Source organism: Coregonus clupeaformis, chromosome 24 (assembly GCF_020615455.1).
Source record: "Coregonus clupeaformis isolate EN_2021a chromosome 24, ASM2061545v1, whole genome shotgun sequence".
NCBI classification, from domain to species: Eukaryota; Metazoa; Chordata; class Actinopteri; order Salmoniformes; family Salmonidae; genus Coregonus; species Coregonus clupeaformis.
Genome location: NC_059215.1, coordinates 6856219 through 6873791, shown reverse-complemented (window position 1 = coordinate 6873791; position 17573 = coordinate 6856219). Strand labels below are relative to the sequence as shown.

At 46.9% G+C, this 17573-nt stretch overlaps 1 protein-coding gene across 3 annotated transcripts in view; it reads left to right on the top strand.

Annotated features, from left to right (window-relative positions):
- The window catches only part of rbm10 (RNA binding motif protein 10), a 151823-nt gene that overhangs the window by 74940 nt on the left and 59310 nt on the right, over positions 1 to 17573 (top strand). For all 3 annotated transcript variants that reach the window (XR_006657375.1, XM_045207011.1, XM_045207010.1), the window contains exons 10-11: positions 10643 to 10803; positions 13544 to 13641. Coding sequence is in view for 2 of the 3 variants with exons in the window: in XM_045207011.1 (XP_045062946.1) it covers positions 10643 to 10803; positions 13544 to 13641 (259 nt within the window). In the remaining variant the exon portion in view is untranslated. The remainder of the gene's footprint in view (positions 1 to 10642; positions 10804 to 13543; positions 13642 to 17573) is intronic.

Sequence of the window (17573 nt, the reverse complement as noted above, 5' to 3'; positions counted from 1 at the left end):
AAGGTTGAAGAAGTGGTTTAGATAGATAGCTCTTCGCGTTGTTGTTTGTTTCGTTTTTTCAAAATTTCCCAGAAGTGATTTGATTCTATGGATTCTTCAATCACCTTGAGCTGATTTCTGACATGCTGTTCCTTTATTTATCTTAGTGTATTTCTGTATTGTTTTAGTGTTTCACCATTAGTGAAGACGTATGCTCTGGTTTTTGGTTGGTTTCTCAATATCTTTCTAAGGTTTTCTTCATCAAACCATTTCTCATTGTTTTTGGTTTTCTTAGGTTTTCTGCTTGAATTTAAATGTGATATTGTAATGAATACTCGGACAGAGTGGTAAGATCCAATCGCAGAATAGCGATGCTTTATTAGAGTACAGACAAGGGTATAGCTTAATCGTGGTCGGGCGGGCTGTGGTCAAAACCGGGCAAGGCATAGACAGGCAGAGGTACCAAAGGAGCGGGCTTAGTCGTAGTCGAGGGCACAGGCACAGGATCAGAGCACGGTAATCACTGGGGTAGACAAGCAGAGGATTAAGCAATTCGGGGAGTCAAACAAGGCACAGGTCGGATACACGGTTAATCAAAACAACAAACTCTCTCTCTCTCTCGGAACAAAACGCTTAGCAAGTCACAAAGGAACAATACCTCGCGCCAACTGAACTTCTGAGCACACCTTATATCCTACCCTAATTACGGACAGGTGTGCTCAGAACTCAGGTGAACCAGATCGAGTCTGATGACTCCCCCTCTCTGTAGATCGGGGAAGTGTCAGACTCTGTCTAGACCCAGCCAACCCCCGATCCCTTACAGTATCCCCCTCCCCAGGGCCGGCTCCTGACGGCCTTCTACCTCTACCGGGTGGTCTTCCTCTGGGTCGGGGGTCCGGGATGATCTGGGTGTTCAGCGTGGAAAGTGGCCTTGAGAGCGGGGTCTAGTATGTCCTTAGCAGGAACCCAGGACCGTTCCTCCGGTCCATATCCCTCCCAGTCCACGAGATATTCGATGCCCCCTCGTCTCCGTCTTGACTCCAGTATCTCGTGGACTGTATAGGTGGTGTCCTGTTCATCCTCCAAAGGTGGTGTAGTAGGTTGTTGAGCGATGGGTGGATACATCGGGCTATAATGGACAGGTTTCAACAGGGAGACGTGGAACGTTGGGTTTATCCTGTATTGTCGAGGGAGTAACAGACGGTAGGTGACAGGGTTAATACGTCTCTGTACTTTGAAGGGACCAATGTACCTGGGTTGGAGCTTCTTGCAGCTCCGTCGGAACCGCAGGTCTCGGGTAGACAGCCACACTCGTTGCCCGGTTTGATAAGTGGGAGTAGGTCTCCGGCGTCGGTCGGCATAGGTCTTTTGCTGCTGTGAGGCTTGACTGAGATGTTGATGGGCCGTCTCCCAGACCTGCGCACTCCGACGGAACCACTCGTCCACCGCCGGTACCATCCCGGGTGCGGTATCCCACGGGAACAGGGGGTGGTTGATACCCTAGAACACACTGAAAGGGCGTTAGACGTAGGGAGGTGTGAATGAGTGAGTTCTGAGCATACTCTACCCAAGGCAGGAATCGGCTCCACTCTTGCGGCTGCCGCGAACATTGTTGCCGTAGATACTTCCCAATTTCCTGGTTGAGCCGTTCTGTCTGCCCATTGGCCTGGGGATGATATCCGGAGGTGAGGCTCACCGAGATGCCCAAGCGTTCGCAGAAGGCCTTCCAAACCCGGGATACGAACTGGGGTCCCCGGTCGGAAACAATATCCTCTGGAACACCAAACTGCCGGAACACCTGGTTAAATATAGTCTCCGCCATCTGAGTGGCGTTAGGTAAACGGGTCATGGGTACTAACCGACACATCTTGGAGAAACGATCGATGACCACGAGAATTACAGTATGGCCCTCTGATTCTGGTAGGTCGGTAACAAAGTCCATCGCAATGTGCGACCAGGGTCGTTGAGGAGTTGGCAATGGCATCAGCTTACCCTCCGGTAGTGCTCGAGGCGCCTTGGACTGAGCACATACTGGGCAGGATAATACGTAGTCTCGGACGTCATCGGTGAGGGAATCCCACCAGTATTTTCGACTGATGAGTCGGATAGTTCGAGTGATTCCGGGATAACCAGATCCTAGCGACGTGTGGCACCATTCCATCAGTTGAGGTCGAAGCGGAGCTGGTACAAACACCTTCGACACCGGGGTTTCTGGAGGGGCTGGTTCCGCTTGTAGGCTCTCCTGAATCGTGTCAGCGATAGCCCACCTCACAGGACCAGCACGGCAACTCATGGGGAGGATAGGTTCTGGTTCAACCGGTCTGTCCGCACGCTCGAACCGTCGGGAAAGCGCGTCCGCCTTACAATTCTTGGACCCGGGAATATAAGAAACAGTGAATTGAAAACGGTTGAAGAACAAAGACCACCTTGCCTGTCGGGAGTTCAGTCGTTTAGCACTGTGAAGATACTCCAGATTGCGGTGGTCCGTAAGCACTTGGAACGGATGAGCTGCTCCCTCCAGCCAATGTCTCCACTCCTCCAGCGCTAACTTCACCGCCAGTAATTCACGATTTCCCACGTCCTAGTTCTGCTCGGCCGGATTCAGCTTCTTCGAAAAAAAAGCACAGGGTCGTGATTTGGGAGGCTCACCTTGGCGCTGGGATAGCACGGCTCCAACTCCAACCTCCGAGGCGTCCACCTCCACGATGAACGGCAAGGTAGGATCCGGCTGACATAAAATGGGGACAGTGGTAAATCGTTGTTTCAATGTCTCAAAAGCCCGCACTGCCCCCTCCGTCCATTTCAGACCACGCCCCTTGTGGCTGGTCATCGCCGACAGGGGAGCAGCGGTGGTGCTGAAATTACGCACGAACCGTCTATAGTAATTGGCAAACCCCAAGAATCTCTGAAGCTCTTTCACCGTCTGGGGTTGAGGCCAGTCTCGTACAGCTTGTACCTTGGATTCATCCAGTCTTACCCCGTCGGGAGTGAGTATGGCCCCAAGGAAGGAAATCGTTGTGACATGGAACTCACTCTTCTCGGCCTTCACGAACAGAGAGTGTTGGCGGAGTCGGTCCAGAACCTGTCGTACATGGGACACATATTCACTCAGAGAGTTAGAGTAAATTAGGATGTCATCAATGTACACTATGACGAAACGATCAATCAAGTCCCTAAAAATGTCATTCATGAACGCCTGGAACACCGAGGGCGCGTTAGTAAGTCCATAGGGCATGACACAATATTCATAATGTCCTCGATGTGTGATGAAGGCGGTCTTCCATTCATCCCCCCCCCCAAATTGTAAAGTGGTTATCCCACTGCCTATAGGGTGAACGCACCAATTTGTGAGTCGCTCTGGCTAAGAGCGTCTGCTAAATGACGTTAATGTGCCCTTGAGCAAGGCACTTAACCCTAATTGCTCCTGTAAGTCGCTCTGGATAAGAGCGTCTGCTAAATGACTAAAATGTAAATGTAAATGTAAATGTAATGCGCACCAGATTGTACGCACTCCTGAGGTCCAGTTTACTGTAGATGGTGGCCTGCCCCACCTGCTCGAGGGCTGCTGGAATCAAAGGAAGGGGGTAACGATTTTTAATGGTGATATCGTTCAAACCTCGATAGTCTATACAAGGACGCAGTCCGCCATCCTTTTCTTAACAAAGAAAAAAACTGGATGCCGCTGAGACGTAGATGGGCGAATGGCCCCTTGCTGAAGTGCCTCGTCAATATACTTGCTCATTGATTCCCGTTCCGGCTGTGACAAAGGGTACATTCGTCCGCGAGGAGGTGTAGCCCCGGATAGCAGATCAATTGCACAATCCCAGGCCCGATGCGGTGGTAACACGGTAGCCCTCTCCTTGGAGAACACCGGCGCGTAATCCTGGTACTCTGTAGGAACAACAGTAGACACCGCACCCTTCGCATCCTCCACAGTAGACGTTTTGTCTAGGTAAAATGAGGCACTCAGCCCTACATACCTCACTCCAAGCCGTGATATCGCCAGATTTCCAGGAGATGACCGGATCATGGGTAACGAGCCAGGGGTGGCCGAGAACTAGCGGCTCCCGTGGAGCGGAGATGACGAACAGAATGATGTTCTCATGGTGCAGAGAGCCCACTTGTAACTTGATCTCCCCGGTACGGTGCGTAATGAACCCAGTGCCCATGGGCTCACCGTCTAGCGCGTTGACTCGCAGGGGAGGTTGAATTGGGATAAGTTGAACCCCCAACTCCTCAGCAAGACCCATATCCAGAAAGCTGGCCACCGCTCCGGAATCAATAAGTCCTTCCAACCTGCGCACTTTCTCTCCGACAGATAAGGTAACCGGTACATACATTTGTCTAGATGTAATGTTCAAAACGGGAGTCTCACTCACCGGTTTGGCAGTTCCGAGGCGATATCCTGGGGGTATGGTTAGGTCGTACCGGACATTGACGAAACGAAATGACCCGACTGACCACAATACAGGCATAGTCCATCTTGCCGACGTTGTTGTCTCACCCGACCCTTGTAGAGGTGACCGTCCCAGTTGCATAGGTTCCTCCTCAGATTCTCTCCTCCGCTCTGTCGATTGCATAGGACCAGTGATCGAGGGCTCCCCGAACAGTGGATGCCTTGTGTTGCACTATAAGATTATCAATAGCGATGGCTATTTTGATAAACTCATGTAGCGCAGTGATATCTCCTCGACAAGCCAACTCAGTCTGTACGTCTTTGCGCAGCCCTCTTCGGAAAACTGTGAGCAAAGCAGTCTCGCTCCATCCGCTACCGGCTGCTATAGTACGGAACTCTAAAGCGTAGTCGGCTACTGTGCGACGGCCCTGCTGAAGTTCGCACAGTTGGTCTCCCACACTACGCCCAGATACTGGGTGGTCGAACACCTCTTGAAACAGTCTCTTGAACTGAACTTCCGCATTCAGCTCGGGGACCTCAGCTGCCCAAAGCGCAGTAGCCCAATCCAGTGCTCTTCCCGTTAGCAGAGAAATCATGAAATCCACCCGGCTACGGTCATCGGAAAACATAGTACGATTATATGACAGATACAGGGACATCTGGAGTAGAAACCCCTGACATTTGCCAGGTTCCCCGTCGTACCTTGTAGGTAGAGAAATCGGAGGTGCATGATGAGGACTGACCGTGCTCGGTGTGGTGCCTTCAGCCGCACCAGCGTGGAGTAGCTGTAGGAGTTCATCCATCCGTTTCTCCTGTATCTCCCATCGCCTCTGTAATTCCGCTGGATCCATGGTAGGGGCGAGGTATTCTGTAATGAATACTCGGACAGAGTGGTAAGATCCAATCGCAGAATAGCGATGCTTTATTAGAAGTACAGACAAGGGTATAGCTTAATCGTGGTCGGGCGGGCTGTAGTCAAAACCGGCAAGGCATAGACAGGCAGAGGTACCAAAGGAGCGGGCTTAGTCGTAGTCGAGGGCACAGGCACAGGATCAGAGCACGGTAATCACTGGGGTAGACAAGCAGAGGATTAAGCAATTCGGGAGTCAAACAAGGCACAGGTCGGATACACGGTTAATCAAAACAACAAACTCTCTCTCTCTCTCGGAACAAAACGCTTAGCAAGTCACAAAGGAACAATACCTCGCGCCAACTGAACTTCTGAGCACACCTTATATCCTACCCTAATTACGGACAGGTGTGCTCAGAACTCAGGTGAACCAGATCGAGTCTGATGACTCCCCCTCTCTGTAGATCGGGGAAGTGTCAGACTCTGTCTAGACCCAGCCAACCCCCGATCCCTTACAGATATGTTAGTTGATAGGTAAAATACACTGTTCAGGCTTCCTACTGCTAAGTTTACACCTTCACTATCGCAGGGAAACATTTTGTCCAGGAAGTTGTCATGGAGGGATTGGATTTGTTGTCGGCCATTTGTTTTCTGGTAGGTTTCTACACTACCCTCCTTCCATCTATATATATATATATATATATATATATATATATATATATATATATAGCATTTCTTAACAGCATGCAGTTTGTTCTGCTTTGATACTTCATGGTTGAGTATTGCTCTGTTCAAGTAGATTGTGATTATGCTGTGGTCTGATAGGGGTGTCAGTGATCTGGGGGGGCCTATATAGGGTGTGGCTAGGGTTTGTTTGGGGGGGGGGTCGACTGGTTGGGGTCGGGGTCGGGGTGGTGCTGTGGTCTGGGTGTAGGTCCTCTTGGTGTGGATCCTCCTCCGGGAGGGAGACTCGCTGGCAGGGCTGTGTGTCCGTTGCTCCTGTGTGAGGTTGAGGGTGATGTCCTTCAGGGTCCTGGCCAAGGTGGGCACTGATGTCTTGTAAAGGTGGGCCTTGTCATAAAGTCCAGAGTGGAGTGGTGGGCCAGGCATACGTTACGTTTTGAGGCACAGTCCAGGACCCTGAAGGACGATGTATGGTGGCAGGCTGGAGATGACTACTTCTAAGTTAGAGGATGAGGAAGAAGCTTTTTCAAATATTCTCTATCCCGCTGGTCCCTCAGGTCTTATGAGCAAAAACTAAAGCAGGAAGTACCAGTGACTCGCTCAATACGGATGTGGTCAGATGACACGGATGCTACGCTACAGGACTGTTTCGCTAGCACAGACTGGAATATGTTCCGGGATTCATCCAATGGCATTGAGGAGTATACCACCTCAGTCACCGGCTTCATCAATAAGTTCATCGACGATGTGGTCCCCACGGTGACCGTACGTACATATCCCAACCAGAAGCCATGGATTACAGGCAACATCCGCACCGAGCTAAAGGCTAGAGCTGCCGCTTTCAAGGAGCGGGACTCTAACCCGGACATTTATAAGAAATCCTGCTATGCCCTCAGACGAACCATCAAACAGGCAAAGCGTCAATACAGGACTAAGATTGAATCCTACTATATGTGGCAGGGCTTGCAAACTATTACGGACTACAAAGGGAAACCCAACCGCGAGCTGCTCAATGACGCAAGCCTACCAGACGAGCTAAATACCCTTTATGCTCGCTTCGAGGCAAGCAACACTGAAGCATGCATGAGAGCACCAGCTGTTCCGGACGACTGTGTGATCACGCTCTCCGTAGCCGATGTGAGCAAGACCTTTAAACAGGTCAACAATCACAAGGCCGCGGGGCCAGACGGATTACCAGGACGTGTACTCAGAGAATGTGCGGACCAACTGGCAAGTGTGTTCACTGACATTTTCAACCTCTCCCTGACCGAGTTTGTAATACCAACATGTTTCAAGAAGACCACCATAGTCCCTGTGCCCAAGAACACTAAGACAACCTGCCTAAATGACTACCGCCCTGTAGCACTCACGTCGGTAGCCATGAAGTGCTTTGAAAGGCTGGTCATGGCTCACATCAAGACCGTCATCCCGGAAACCCTAGACCCACTCCAATTCGCATACCGCCCCAACAGATCCACAGATGATGCAATCGCAATCGCACTCCACACTGCCTTTTCCCACCTGGACAAGAGGAACACCTATGTGAGAATGCTGTTCATTGACTACAGCTCAGCGTTCAACACCATAGTGCCCACAAAGCTCATTACTGCGCTAAGGACCCGGGGGCTAAACACCTCCCTCTGCAACTGGATCCTGGACTTCCTGACGGGCCGCCCCCAGGTGGTAAGGGTAGGCAACAACACATCTGCCACACTGATCCTCAACACGGGGGGCCCTCAGGGGTGCGTGCTCAGTCCCCTCCTGTACTCCCTGTTCACCCACGACTGTGTGGCCATGCACGACTCCAACACCATCATTAAGTTTGCTGACGACACAACTGTGGTAGGCCTGATCACCGACAACGATGAGACAGCCTATAGGGAGGAGGTCAGAGACATTTACATTACATTTACGTCATTTAGCAGACGCTCTTATTCAGAGCGACTTACAGTTAGTGAGTGCATACATTAGTGCAGTGTGGTGCCAGGACAACAACCTCTCCCTCAACGTGAGCAAGACAAAGGAGATGATCGTCGACTACAGGAAAAGTAGGGCCGAACACACCCCCATTCACATCGACGGGGCTGTAGTGGAGCGGGTCGAGATTTTCAAGTTCCTTGGTGTCCACATCACCAACAAACTGTCATGGTCCAAACACACCATATGAGGAGGGCACGACAACGCCTTTTCCCCCTCAGGAGACTGAAAAGATTTATGTATGGGTCCCCAGATCCTCAAAATGTTCTACAGCTGCACCATCGAGAGCATCCTGACTGGTTGCATCACCGCCTGGTATGGCAACTGCTCGGCATCCGACCGTAAGGTGCTACAGAGGGTAGTGCGTACGGCCCAGTACATCACTGGGGCCAAGCTTCCTGCCATCCAGGACCTCTATACCAGGCGGTGTCAGAGGAAGGCCCAAAACATTGTCAAAGACTCCAGCCACCCTAGACATAGACTGTTCTCTCTGCTACCAAGTCTAGGTCCAAAAGGCTCCTTAACAGCTTCTACACCCAAGCCATAAGACTGCTGAACAATTAATCAAATGGCCACCCAGACTATTTACATAGACCCCCTCCCTTTGTTTTTACACTGCTGCTACTCGCTCTTTATTATCTATGCATAGTCACATTCCCCCTACCTACATGTACAAATTACCTCGACTAACCTGTACTCCTGCACATTGACTCGGTACCGGTACCCCCTGTATATAGCCTCGTTATTGTTATTTTATTGTGTTACATTTTTTTTATTTTTTTTTATTTTTACTTTAGTAAATATTTTCTTAACTCTATTTTCTTAAAACTGCACTGTTGGTTAAGGGCTCATAAGTAAGCATTTCACGGTAAGGTCTACACCTGTTGTATTCGGCAAATGTGACAAATAAAATGTGTTTTAATTTTTCTATGTATCTCTCTCGCTTTCTCTCTTTTTCTGTAGGTCTCTCTGTCTCTCTTTCTATCCCCCTCTCTCTCTCTCTTTCTCTATGACACCACCATTTTGTTTTGTAGTGAAATAACTGTTTATGATTTGAAGATGTACCAAAATATGTTGTTATTGGGTTATTGTACCTTATAAACTGTCATACACAGTGCCTTCAGAAGGATTCAGTCCCTTTGACTTTTTCCAAACTTGTTTTGTTACAGCCTGAATTTAAAATTGATTAAAGTGAGATTTTTTGTCACTGGCCTACACACAATACCCCATAATGTCAAAGTGGAATTATCTTTTACAAATAAAAAAATAAATAAAAAAAGCTGAAATGTCTTGAGTCAATAAGTATTCAACCCCTTTGTTATGGCAACCTTGGCCTAAAGTTCAGGAGTAAAAATGTGCTTAACCAGTCACATAATAAATTGCATGGACTCTGTGTGCAAAAATAGTGTTTAAATTGATTTTGGAATGACTACCTCATCTCTGTACCCCACACATACAATTATCTGTAAGGTCCCTCAGTCGAGCAGTGAATTTCAAACACAGATTCAACCACAAAGACCAGGGAGGTTTTCCAATGCCTTGCAAAGAAGTGCAATATAGATATTGAATATCCCATTCAGCAAGGTGAAGTTATTAATAACACTTTCAATGGTGTATCAATACCAACAGTCACTGCAAAGATACAGGTGTCCTTCCTATCTCAGTTGCCTGAGAGGAAGGAAACTGCTCAGGGATTTCACCATGAGGCCAATGGTAACTTTAAAACAGTTGCAGAGTTTAATGGCTGTGATGGGAGAAAACTGAGGATGGATCAACAACATTGTAGTTACTCCACAATACTAACCTAATTGACAGAGTGAAAAGAAGGAAGCCTGAACAGAATAAAAATATTCCAAAACATGCATCCTGTTTGCAACAAGGCACTAAAGTAATACTGCACAAAATATGGCAAAGCAATTCACTTTTTGTCCTGAATAAAAGTTGTATATTTGGGGCAAATCTAATACAACAAATTACTGAGTCCTGCTCTCCATATTTTCAAGCATAGTGGTGGCTGCATCATGTTATGGGTATTCTTGTTAAGGACTGGGGAGTTTTTCAGGATAAAAAAGAAACGGAATCGAGCCAAGCACAGGCAAAATCCAAGAGGAAAACCTGGTTCAGTCTGCTTTCCACCAGACACTGGGAGATTAATTCACCTTTCAGCAGGACAATAACCTAAAACACAAGGCCAAATCTACACTGGAGTTGCTTCCCAAGAAGACGGTGAATTTTCCTGAGTGGCCGAGTTACAGTTTTGACTTAAATCTACTTGAAAATCTATAGTAAGACCTGAAAATGGTTGTCTAGCAATGATCAACAACCAATTTGACAGAGCTTGAAGTATTTTGAAAAGAATAATGGGTAAATGTTGTACAATCCAGGTGTGGAAAGCTCTTAGAGACTTACCCAGAAAGACTCACAGCTGTAATCGCTGCCAAAGGTGATTCTACAAAGTATTGACTGAAGGGTGTGAATACTTGTGTAAATGAATATTTTTGTATTTCATTTTCAATAGATTTGCTAAAATTTCTAAAAACATGTTTTCACTTTGTCATTATGGGATATTGTATGTAGATGGGTGAGAAAAACATATATTTAATCCATTTAGAATTCAGGCTGTAACACAATATAATGTGGAATAAGTCAAGGAGTATGAATACTTTCTGAAGGCTCTGGATCTGTCTCTTTCCTTTACCTTCTCTGCCCCTCCCTCTCAATCAATTAACCAATCAATCAATCTCTCCTCTCTCCAGCTCTGATCCTGAGGAACCTGGGTCCTCATACCTCCCTGGAGTCCATCCTGTCTGCTCTGGCTCCCTTCGCTACTCTGTCTCCTTCTAATGTTCGACTGATCAAAGATAAACAGACACAACTCAACCGGGGCTTCGCTTTCCTACAGCTGTCTACTATAGTGGTGAGGAGATACCTACAGCTGTTTACTATAGTGTTGAGGAGATACCTACAGCTGTTTACTGTAGTGTTGAGGAGATACCTACAGCTGTTTACTATAGTGTTGAGGAGATACCTACAGCTGTTTACTATAGTGGTGAGGAGATACCTACAGCTGTCTACTATAGTGGTGAGGAGATACCTACAGCTGTTAACTGTAGTGGTGAGGAGATACCTACAGCTGTTAACTGTAGTGGTGAGGAGATACCTACAGCTGTTTACTGTAGTGGTGAGGAGATACCTACAGCTGTTTACTATAGTGTTGAGGAGATACCTACAGCTGTTTACTATAGTGGTGAGGAGATACCTACAGCTGTCTACTATAGTGGTGAGGAGATACCTACAGCTGTTTACTATAGTGGTGAGGAGATACCTACAGCTGTTTACTATAGTGTTGAGGAGATACCTACAGCTGTTTACTGTAGTGTTGAGGAGATACCTACAGCTGTTTACTATAGTGTTGAGGAGATACCTACAGCTGTTTACTATAGTGGTGAGGAGATACCTACAGCTGTCTACTATAGTGGTGAGGAGATACCTACAGCTGTTAACTGTAGTGGTGAGGAGATACCTACAGCTGTTAACTGTAGTGGTGAGGAGATACCTACAGCTGTTAACTGTAGTGGTGAGGAGATACCTACAGCTGTTTACTGTAGTGGTGAGGAGATACCTACAGCTGTTTACTGTAGTGGTGAGGAGATACCTACAGCTGTTTACTATAGTGTTGAGGAGATACCTACAGCTGTTTACTATAGTGTTGAGGAGATACCTACAGCTGTTTACTGTAGTGTTGAGGAGATACCTACAGCTGTTTACTATAGTGTTGAGGAGATACCTACAGCTGTTTACTATAGTGTTGAGGAGATACCTACAGCTGTTTACTGTAGTGTTGAGGAGATACCTACAGCTGTTTACTGTAGTGTTGAGGAGATACCTACAGCTGTTTACTGTAGTGGTGAGGAGATACAGTGAGGGAAAAAAAGTATGATTTTGTACGTTTGCCCACTGACAAAGACATGATCAGTCTATAATGTTAATGGTAGGTTTATTTGAACAGTGAGAGACAGAATAACAACAAAAAAATCCAGAAAAATGCATGTCAAAAATGTTATAAATTGATTTGCATTTTAATGAGGGAAATAAGTATTTGACCCCCTCTCAATCAGAAAGATTTCTGGCTCCCAGGTGTCTTTTATACAGGTAACGAACTAACGATCTCAGTTTGTTACCTGTATAAAAGACACCTGTCCACAGAAGCAATCAATCAGATTCCAAACTCTCCACCATGGCCAAGACCAAAGAGCTCTCCAAGGATGTCAGGGACAAGATTGTAGACCTACACAAGGCTGGAATGGGCTACAAGACCATCGCCAAGCAGCGTGTTGAGAAGGTGACAACAGTTGGTGTGATTATTCGCAAATGGAAGAAACACAAAATAACTGTCAATCTCCCTCTGCCTGGGGCTCCATGCAAGATCTCACCTCGTGGAGTTGCAATGATCATGAGAACGGTGAGGAATCAGCCCAGAACTACACGGGAGGATCTTGTCAATGATCTCAAGGCAGCTGGGAACATAAGTCACCAAGAAAACAATTGGTAACACACTATGCCGTGAAGGACTGAAATCCTGCAGCATCCGTAAGGTCCCCCTGCTCAAGAAAGCACATATACAGGGCCGTCTGAAGTTTGCCAATGAACATCTGAATGATTCAGAGGAGAACTGGGTGAAAGTGTTGTGGTCAGATGAGACCAAAATCGAGCTCTTTGGCATCAACTCAACTCGCCGTGTTTGGAGGAGGAGGAATGCTGCCTATGACCCCAAGAACACCATCCCCACCGTCAAACATGGAGGTGGAAACATTATGCTTTGGGGGTGTTTTTCTGCTATGGGGACAGGACAACTTCACCGCATCAAAGGGACGATGGACGGGCCATGTACCGTCAAATCTTGGGTGAGAACCTCCTTCCCTCAGCCAGGGCATTGAAAATGGGTCGTGGATGGGTATTCCAGCATGACAATGACCCAAAACACACGGCCAAGGCAACAAAGGAGTGGCTCAAGAAGAAGCACATTAAGGTCCTGGAGTGGCCTAGCCAGTCTCCAGACCTTAATCCCATAGAAAATCTGTGGAGGGAGCTGAAGGTTCGAGTTGCCAAACGTCAGGCTCGAAACCTTAATGACTTGGAGAAGATCTGCAAAGAGGAGTGGGACAAAAGCCCTCCTGAGATGTGTGCAAACCTGGTGGCCAACTACAAGAAACGTCTGACCTCTGTGATTGCCAACAAGGGTTTTGCCACCAAGTACTAAGTCATGTTTTGCACAGGGGTCAAATACTTATTTCCCTCATTAAAATGCAAATCAATTTATAACATTTTTGACATGCGTTTTTCTGGATTTTTTTGTTGTTATTCTGTCTCTCACTGTTCAAATAAACCTACCATTAAAATTATAGACTGATCATGTCTTTGTCAGTGGGCAAACGTACAAAATCAGCAGGGGATCAAATACTTTCTTCCCTCACTGTACCTACAGCTGTTTACTATAGTGGTGAGGAGATACCTACAGCTGTGTGTGTGTGTGTGTGTGTGTGTGTGTGTGTGTGTGCATGCCTGTGTGTGTGCATGCCTGTGTGTGTGTGTGTTTGTGTGTGTGCATGCCTGTGTGTGTGTGTGTGCGTGTGCATGTGCGTGTGTGTGTGTTGCAGGAAGCGTCTCAGCTTCTCCAGATCCTCCAGGCATTACAGCCAGCTCTCTCTATAGATGGGAAGGCCATCGCTGTGGAGTTCGCCAAGGGATCCAAACGGTACACACACACACACACACACACACACACACACACTCACAGACACATACATTATGTTATTTTATCCTCGTGGGGACCTAAAATTAATTTCCATTCAAAATCCTATTTTCCCCTAACCTGTAACCGTAACCTGTAACCTGTAACAGTAACCTGTAACAGTAACCTGTAACCCTAACCGTAACCTGTAACAGTGTTACGAACCCCGTGGCTCTAAACGTCTAGGGTGGATGGACATGAGACCCGTAACATAAATTATGCAAATTAGGAGTGTGGCATGGAGCAGTGAGAACAAATGTGACACAACAACCATGAACTACCGTCAAACACAAATGGTTTATTTCAGAACACACGGTAAGGGTTTGGGAAAAAGGGCTGAGCAGGACCCAAGAAATGAAACAATAGTGTAAAACCCCCTAAACTGATCTAGCCTGCCTGAAGAACCGCTAGGCTACTGCTACCATACAAAAGTACAGTGGGTGGTCCGCTCAGGTCTAACTAGTGTTTATAGACAGATTTCTTCCTACGGGTAATGTACGCCCAAGGGCAACTAGCTTAAACTCCCCTTTTCCCAGAAACACACAAAGCTACCAAACAGGGTAATCAGCAATTAAGTAGTACACAATACACAGGACACCACAGTATCCGCACTCACATAACAAAACAGTAGTCTAACAGAATTACCAATCATAATAAACAGCAACTTAGTGAGTAACCAAAAACAGGACACCACCGTGTCCATACTCACAAACGGAAACATTCTCTCTCTCTCTCAACAAACACAAGACTGGCTTTTATACAATGGGCTGTGTGATTGAACAAACGAGTAACAGGTGGTGCAATGCACAGGAATGTTCACTGATTGGTCCAATCAGCAGACACCTCAACGACCACCAATCAGGAACATACAGGACACCTGTGATTAGGGCAGAAGGAGAGAAACACACAAAAACACAGGATACCTGTATCCGTAACACTCCCACCCTTAAAAGAGCAAACCACAATGGTTTTGCGACACACACTACTATCACAACACCCAAATTCACAAATCATCCTATCGGGATAACAAAAAAAAACCTAGATCATTACACACGAGACAAAGCATCTGCCAACACATTATCCAACCCCTTTTTTGTGGCGGATCTCCAAATTATAATTTTGCACGACAAGTGCCCAACGATAAGGCGTTGGTTCTGGTTGTACATCCGGTGGAGAAAAACTAAGGGTTATGGTCAGTATACACTATCACTGGTAATGCACTGGAACCAACATAAACTTCAAAGTACTGCAGAGCTAACAACAAAGCTAGAGCTTCTTGTTCAATGGTGGAATAGTTTGTCTGACATTTGTTAAATTTCCGTGAAAAATAACAGACAGGATGGTCCACTCCACTCTGGTCTTGCTGCAGTAGAACAGCCCCAGCACCTCTGGCACTTGCATCTACCTCCAGTTTAAACGGCCGTTCAAAATCTGGCGCAGCAAGAACAGGAGTACTACATAAGAGTGCTTTAGCAGTGTTGAAAGCAGTACGACAATCTTCAGACCATACAAATTTTCTCGCCGGACTGAGCAAATCCGTTAATGGAGCAACTACAGCAGAGAAATTTTTACAGAAACTACGGTAGTAGCCAACCATCCCTAAAAAACGGCGTAGCTCTCTTCTGGTGGTAGGTGCGGGAAATGCGTTTATAGCCGAGACCTTGGCATCTACAGGGCGCACCTGACCATGGCCGACCTGTTTACCAAGATACGTAACAGTGGCCTTCCCAAACTCGCACTTTGCTAAGTTCAGGGTTAGAGAAGCGGTTGCTAGACGTTCACACACTACCCTTAGAGTGTTAACATGATCAGACCACTCAGTTGAATAAATTACCAGATCATCAAGGTAAGCACTACAATTAGGAACTCCAGCCAATACTGTGTTAACCAGGCGTTGGAAAGTGGCTGGTGCGTTCCGCATCCCAAATGCCATGACAGCATATTGTAGGAAGTGATCTGGGGTCACAAAGGCAGAGATGTCGGAGGCACGTGGGGTTAACGGCACCTGCCAGTAACCTTTTAGAAGATCTAGTTTGGTTACATAAGTAGCAGCACCAACAGTATCAATACAGTCATCCAGTCTGGGTAACGGGAACGAGTCGGGCACTGTGACAGCATTGACTTTCCGATAGTCCGTACATAATCTGGATGTCCCATCAGGTTTAGGAACCAGAATGCACGGAGAACTCCAAGGACTTGAACTTGGCATAGCCAGGTTATTCTCCAGCAAATAACCGACCTCACCCCTCATTATCTTTCTCTTAGCGACGTTGACACGATAAGGATGTTGCTTGATAGGTGCAGCGTTTCCAACATTAATGTCATGTTCTAACACATTAGTACATGTAGGAACATCATTAAAAAGACATGGAAAGCTGTGTAATAGTCTCACAATATCATCTGACTGTCTGTCCGTTAAATGAATCAGGCTTGACGGGAGAGACAGCAGCATCTCTGAATTGGGCAATCTAGCACACTGCTGCTGAGTATTGCGCAACTCCAAACCATCTCCGTCCACATCATTAACATGACCTCCCACTACAGCCGTAGCAGCAATAGAGACAGCCGACTCGGCCAGTTTCTCTGGACTGTCTACCTGAGTGACGGGTCTGGTGTGGTATGTCTTCAACATGTTAACGTGGCACACACGAGATTGACGTTTTCTATCAGGAGTCTGTATCACATAGTCAGTTTCAGTTAGTTTCTTTTCAATGACATAAGGACCAGAGAAACGTGCTGACAATGACGCTCCTGGCACAGGCAACAATACAAGAACTCGGTCACCTGGCTGCAGTGAACGAAAACAGCCTGTGTGTCATAGTGTCGTTTCATCCGTTTCTGTGAGGAAGACAGCGCTTCCTTTGCTAGAGCACAGGCAGCATGTAGGCGCTCACGAAAGCGACTAACGTAGTCCAACACATTTTCTTTCACACACAACTCTTGTGACAAAAACTGATCCTTAAGGACTTTCATAGGTCCTCTCATGGTGTGTCCAAACACCAGTTCAGCTGGGCTGAACCCTAGGGATTCCTGTACTGTCTCACGGACAGCAAACAACACTAGAGGAACTCCCTCATCCCAATCTTTCTCAGATTCCAAGCAATATTTATGTAGCATAGACTTCAGGGTCTGATGCCAACGTTCAAGCGCACCCTGAGACTCTGGGTGATACGCGCTTGACACACGGTGTGTAACTGACAAGGACTTTAACACTTGTTTGAAAAGTTTAGAAAGGAAATTCGTACCCTGATCAGTTTGTATCACCTTAGGTAACCCAAAAGTTGAGAAGAATTTGATCAACGCTTTACTCACCACCGGAGCAGTAATCCTTCGCAGAGGAATGGCCTCTGGGTACCTGGTGGCCACACACATAATTGTCAACATAAACTGGTTACCAGATTTTGTTTTTGGTAATGGTCCAACACAATCAACCATCACATGTTCGAATGGTTCACCTATGGCCGGTATGGGACAAAGAGGCGCGGGGGAAATAACCTGGTTCGGTTTCCCAACTACTTGACAGGTGTGGCAAGTCCGACAGAACCGAGCCACATCTTGTTTTAAGCCAGGCCAAAAGAAATGTCGCAAAAACACGATCATAAGTCTTGGTGACTCCCAGATGTCCGGACCACTGGTGATCATGAGCGAGGATAAAACATTTTGTCGAAAGGCTGTAGGAATCACTATTTGGTAAACAGCATTCCAATCTCCGCCAGCGTCAACATGGGATGTCCATTTACGCATGAGGAGATTACCATCAATGAAATATGCCATGTTTTCCTTCTTTAGCTCCTCCTCTGAGACAACACTAGAAAAACATTTAGCCAGGCTAATGTCAACCTGTTGGTTAGCGATCAGCTGCTCACGAGTAACTGGTAACTGTATTGCCTCAGCAA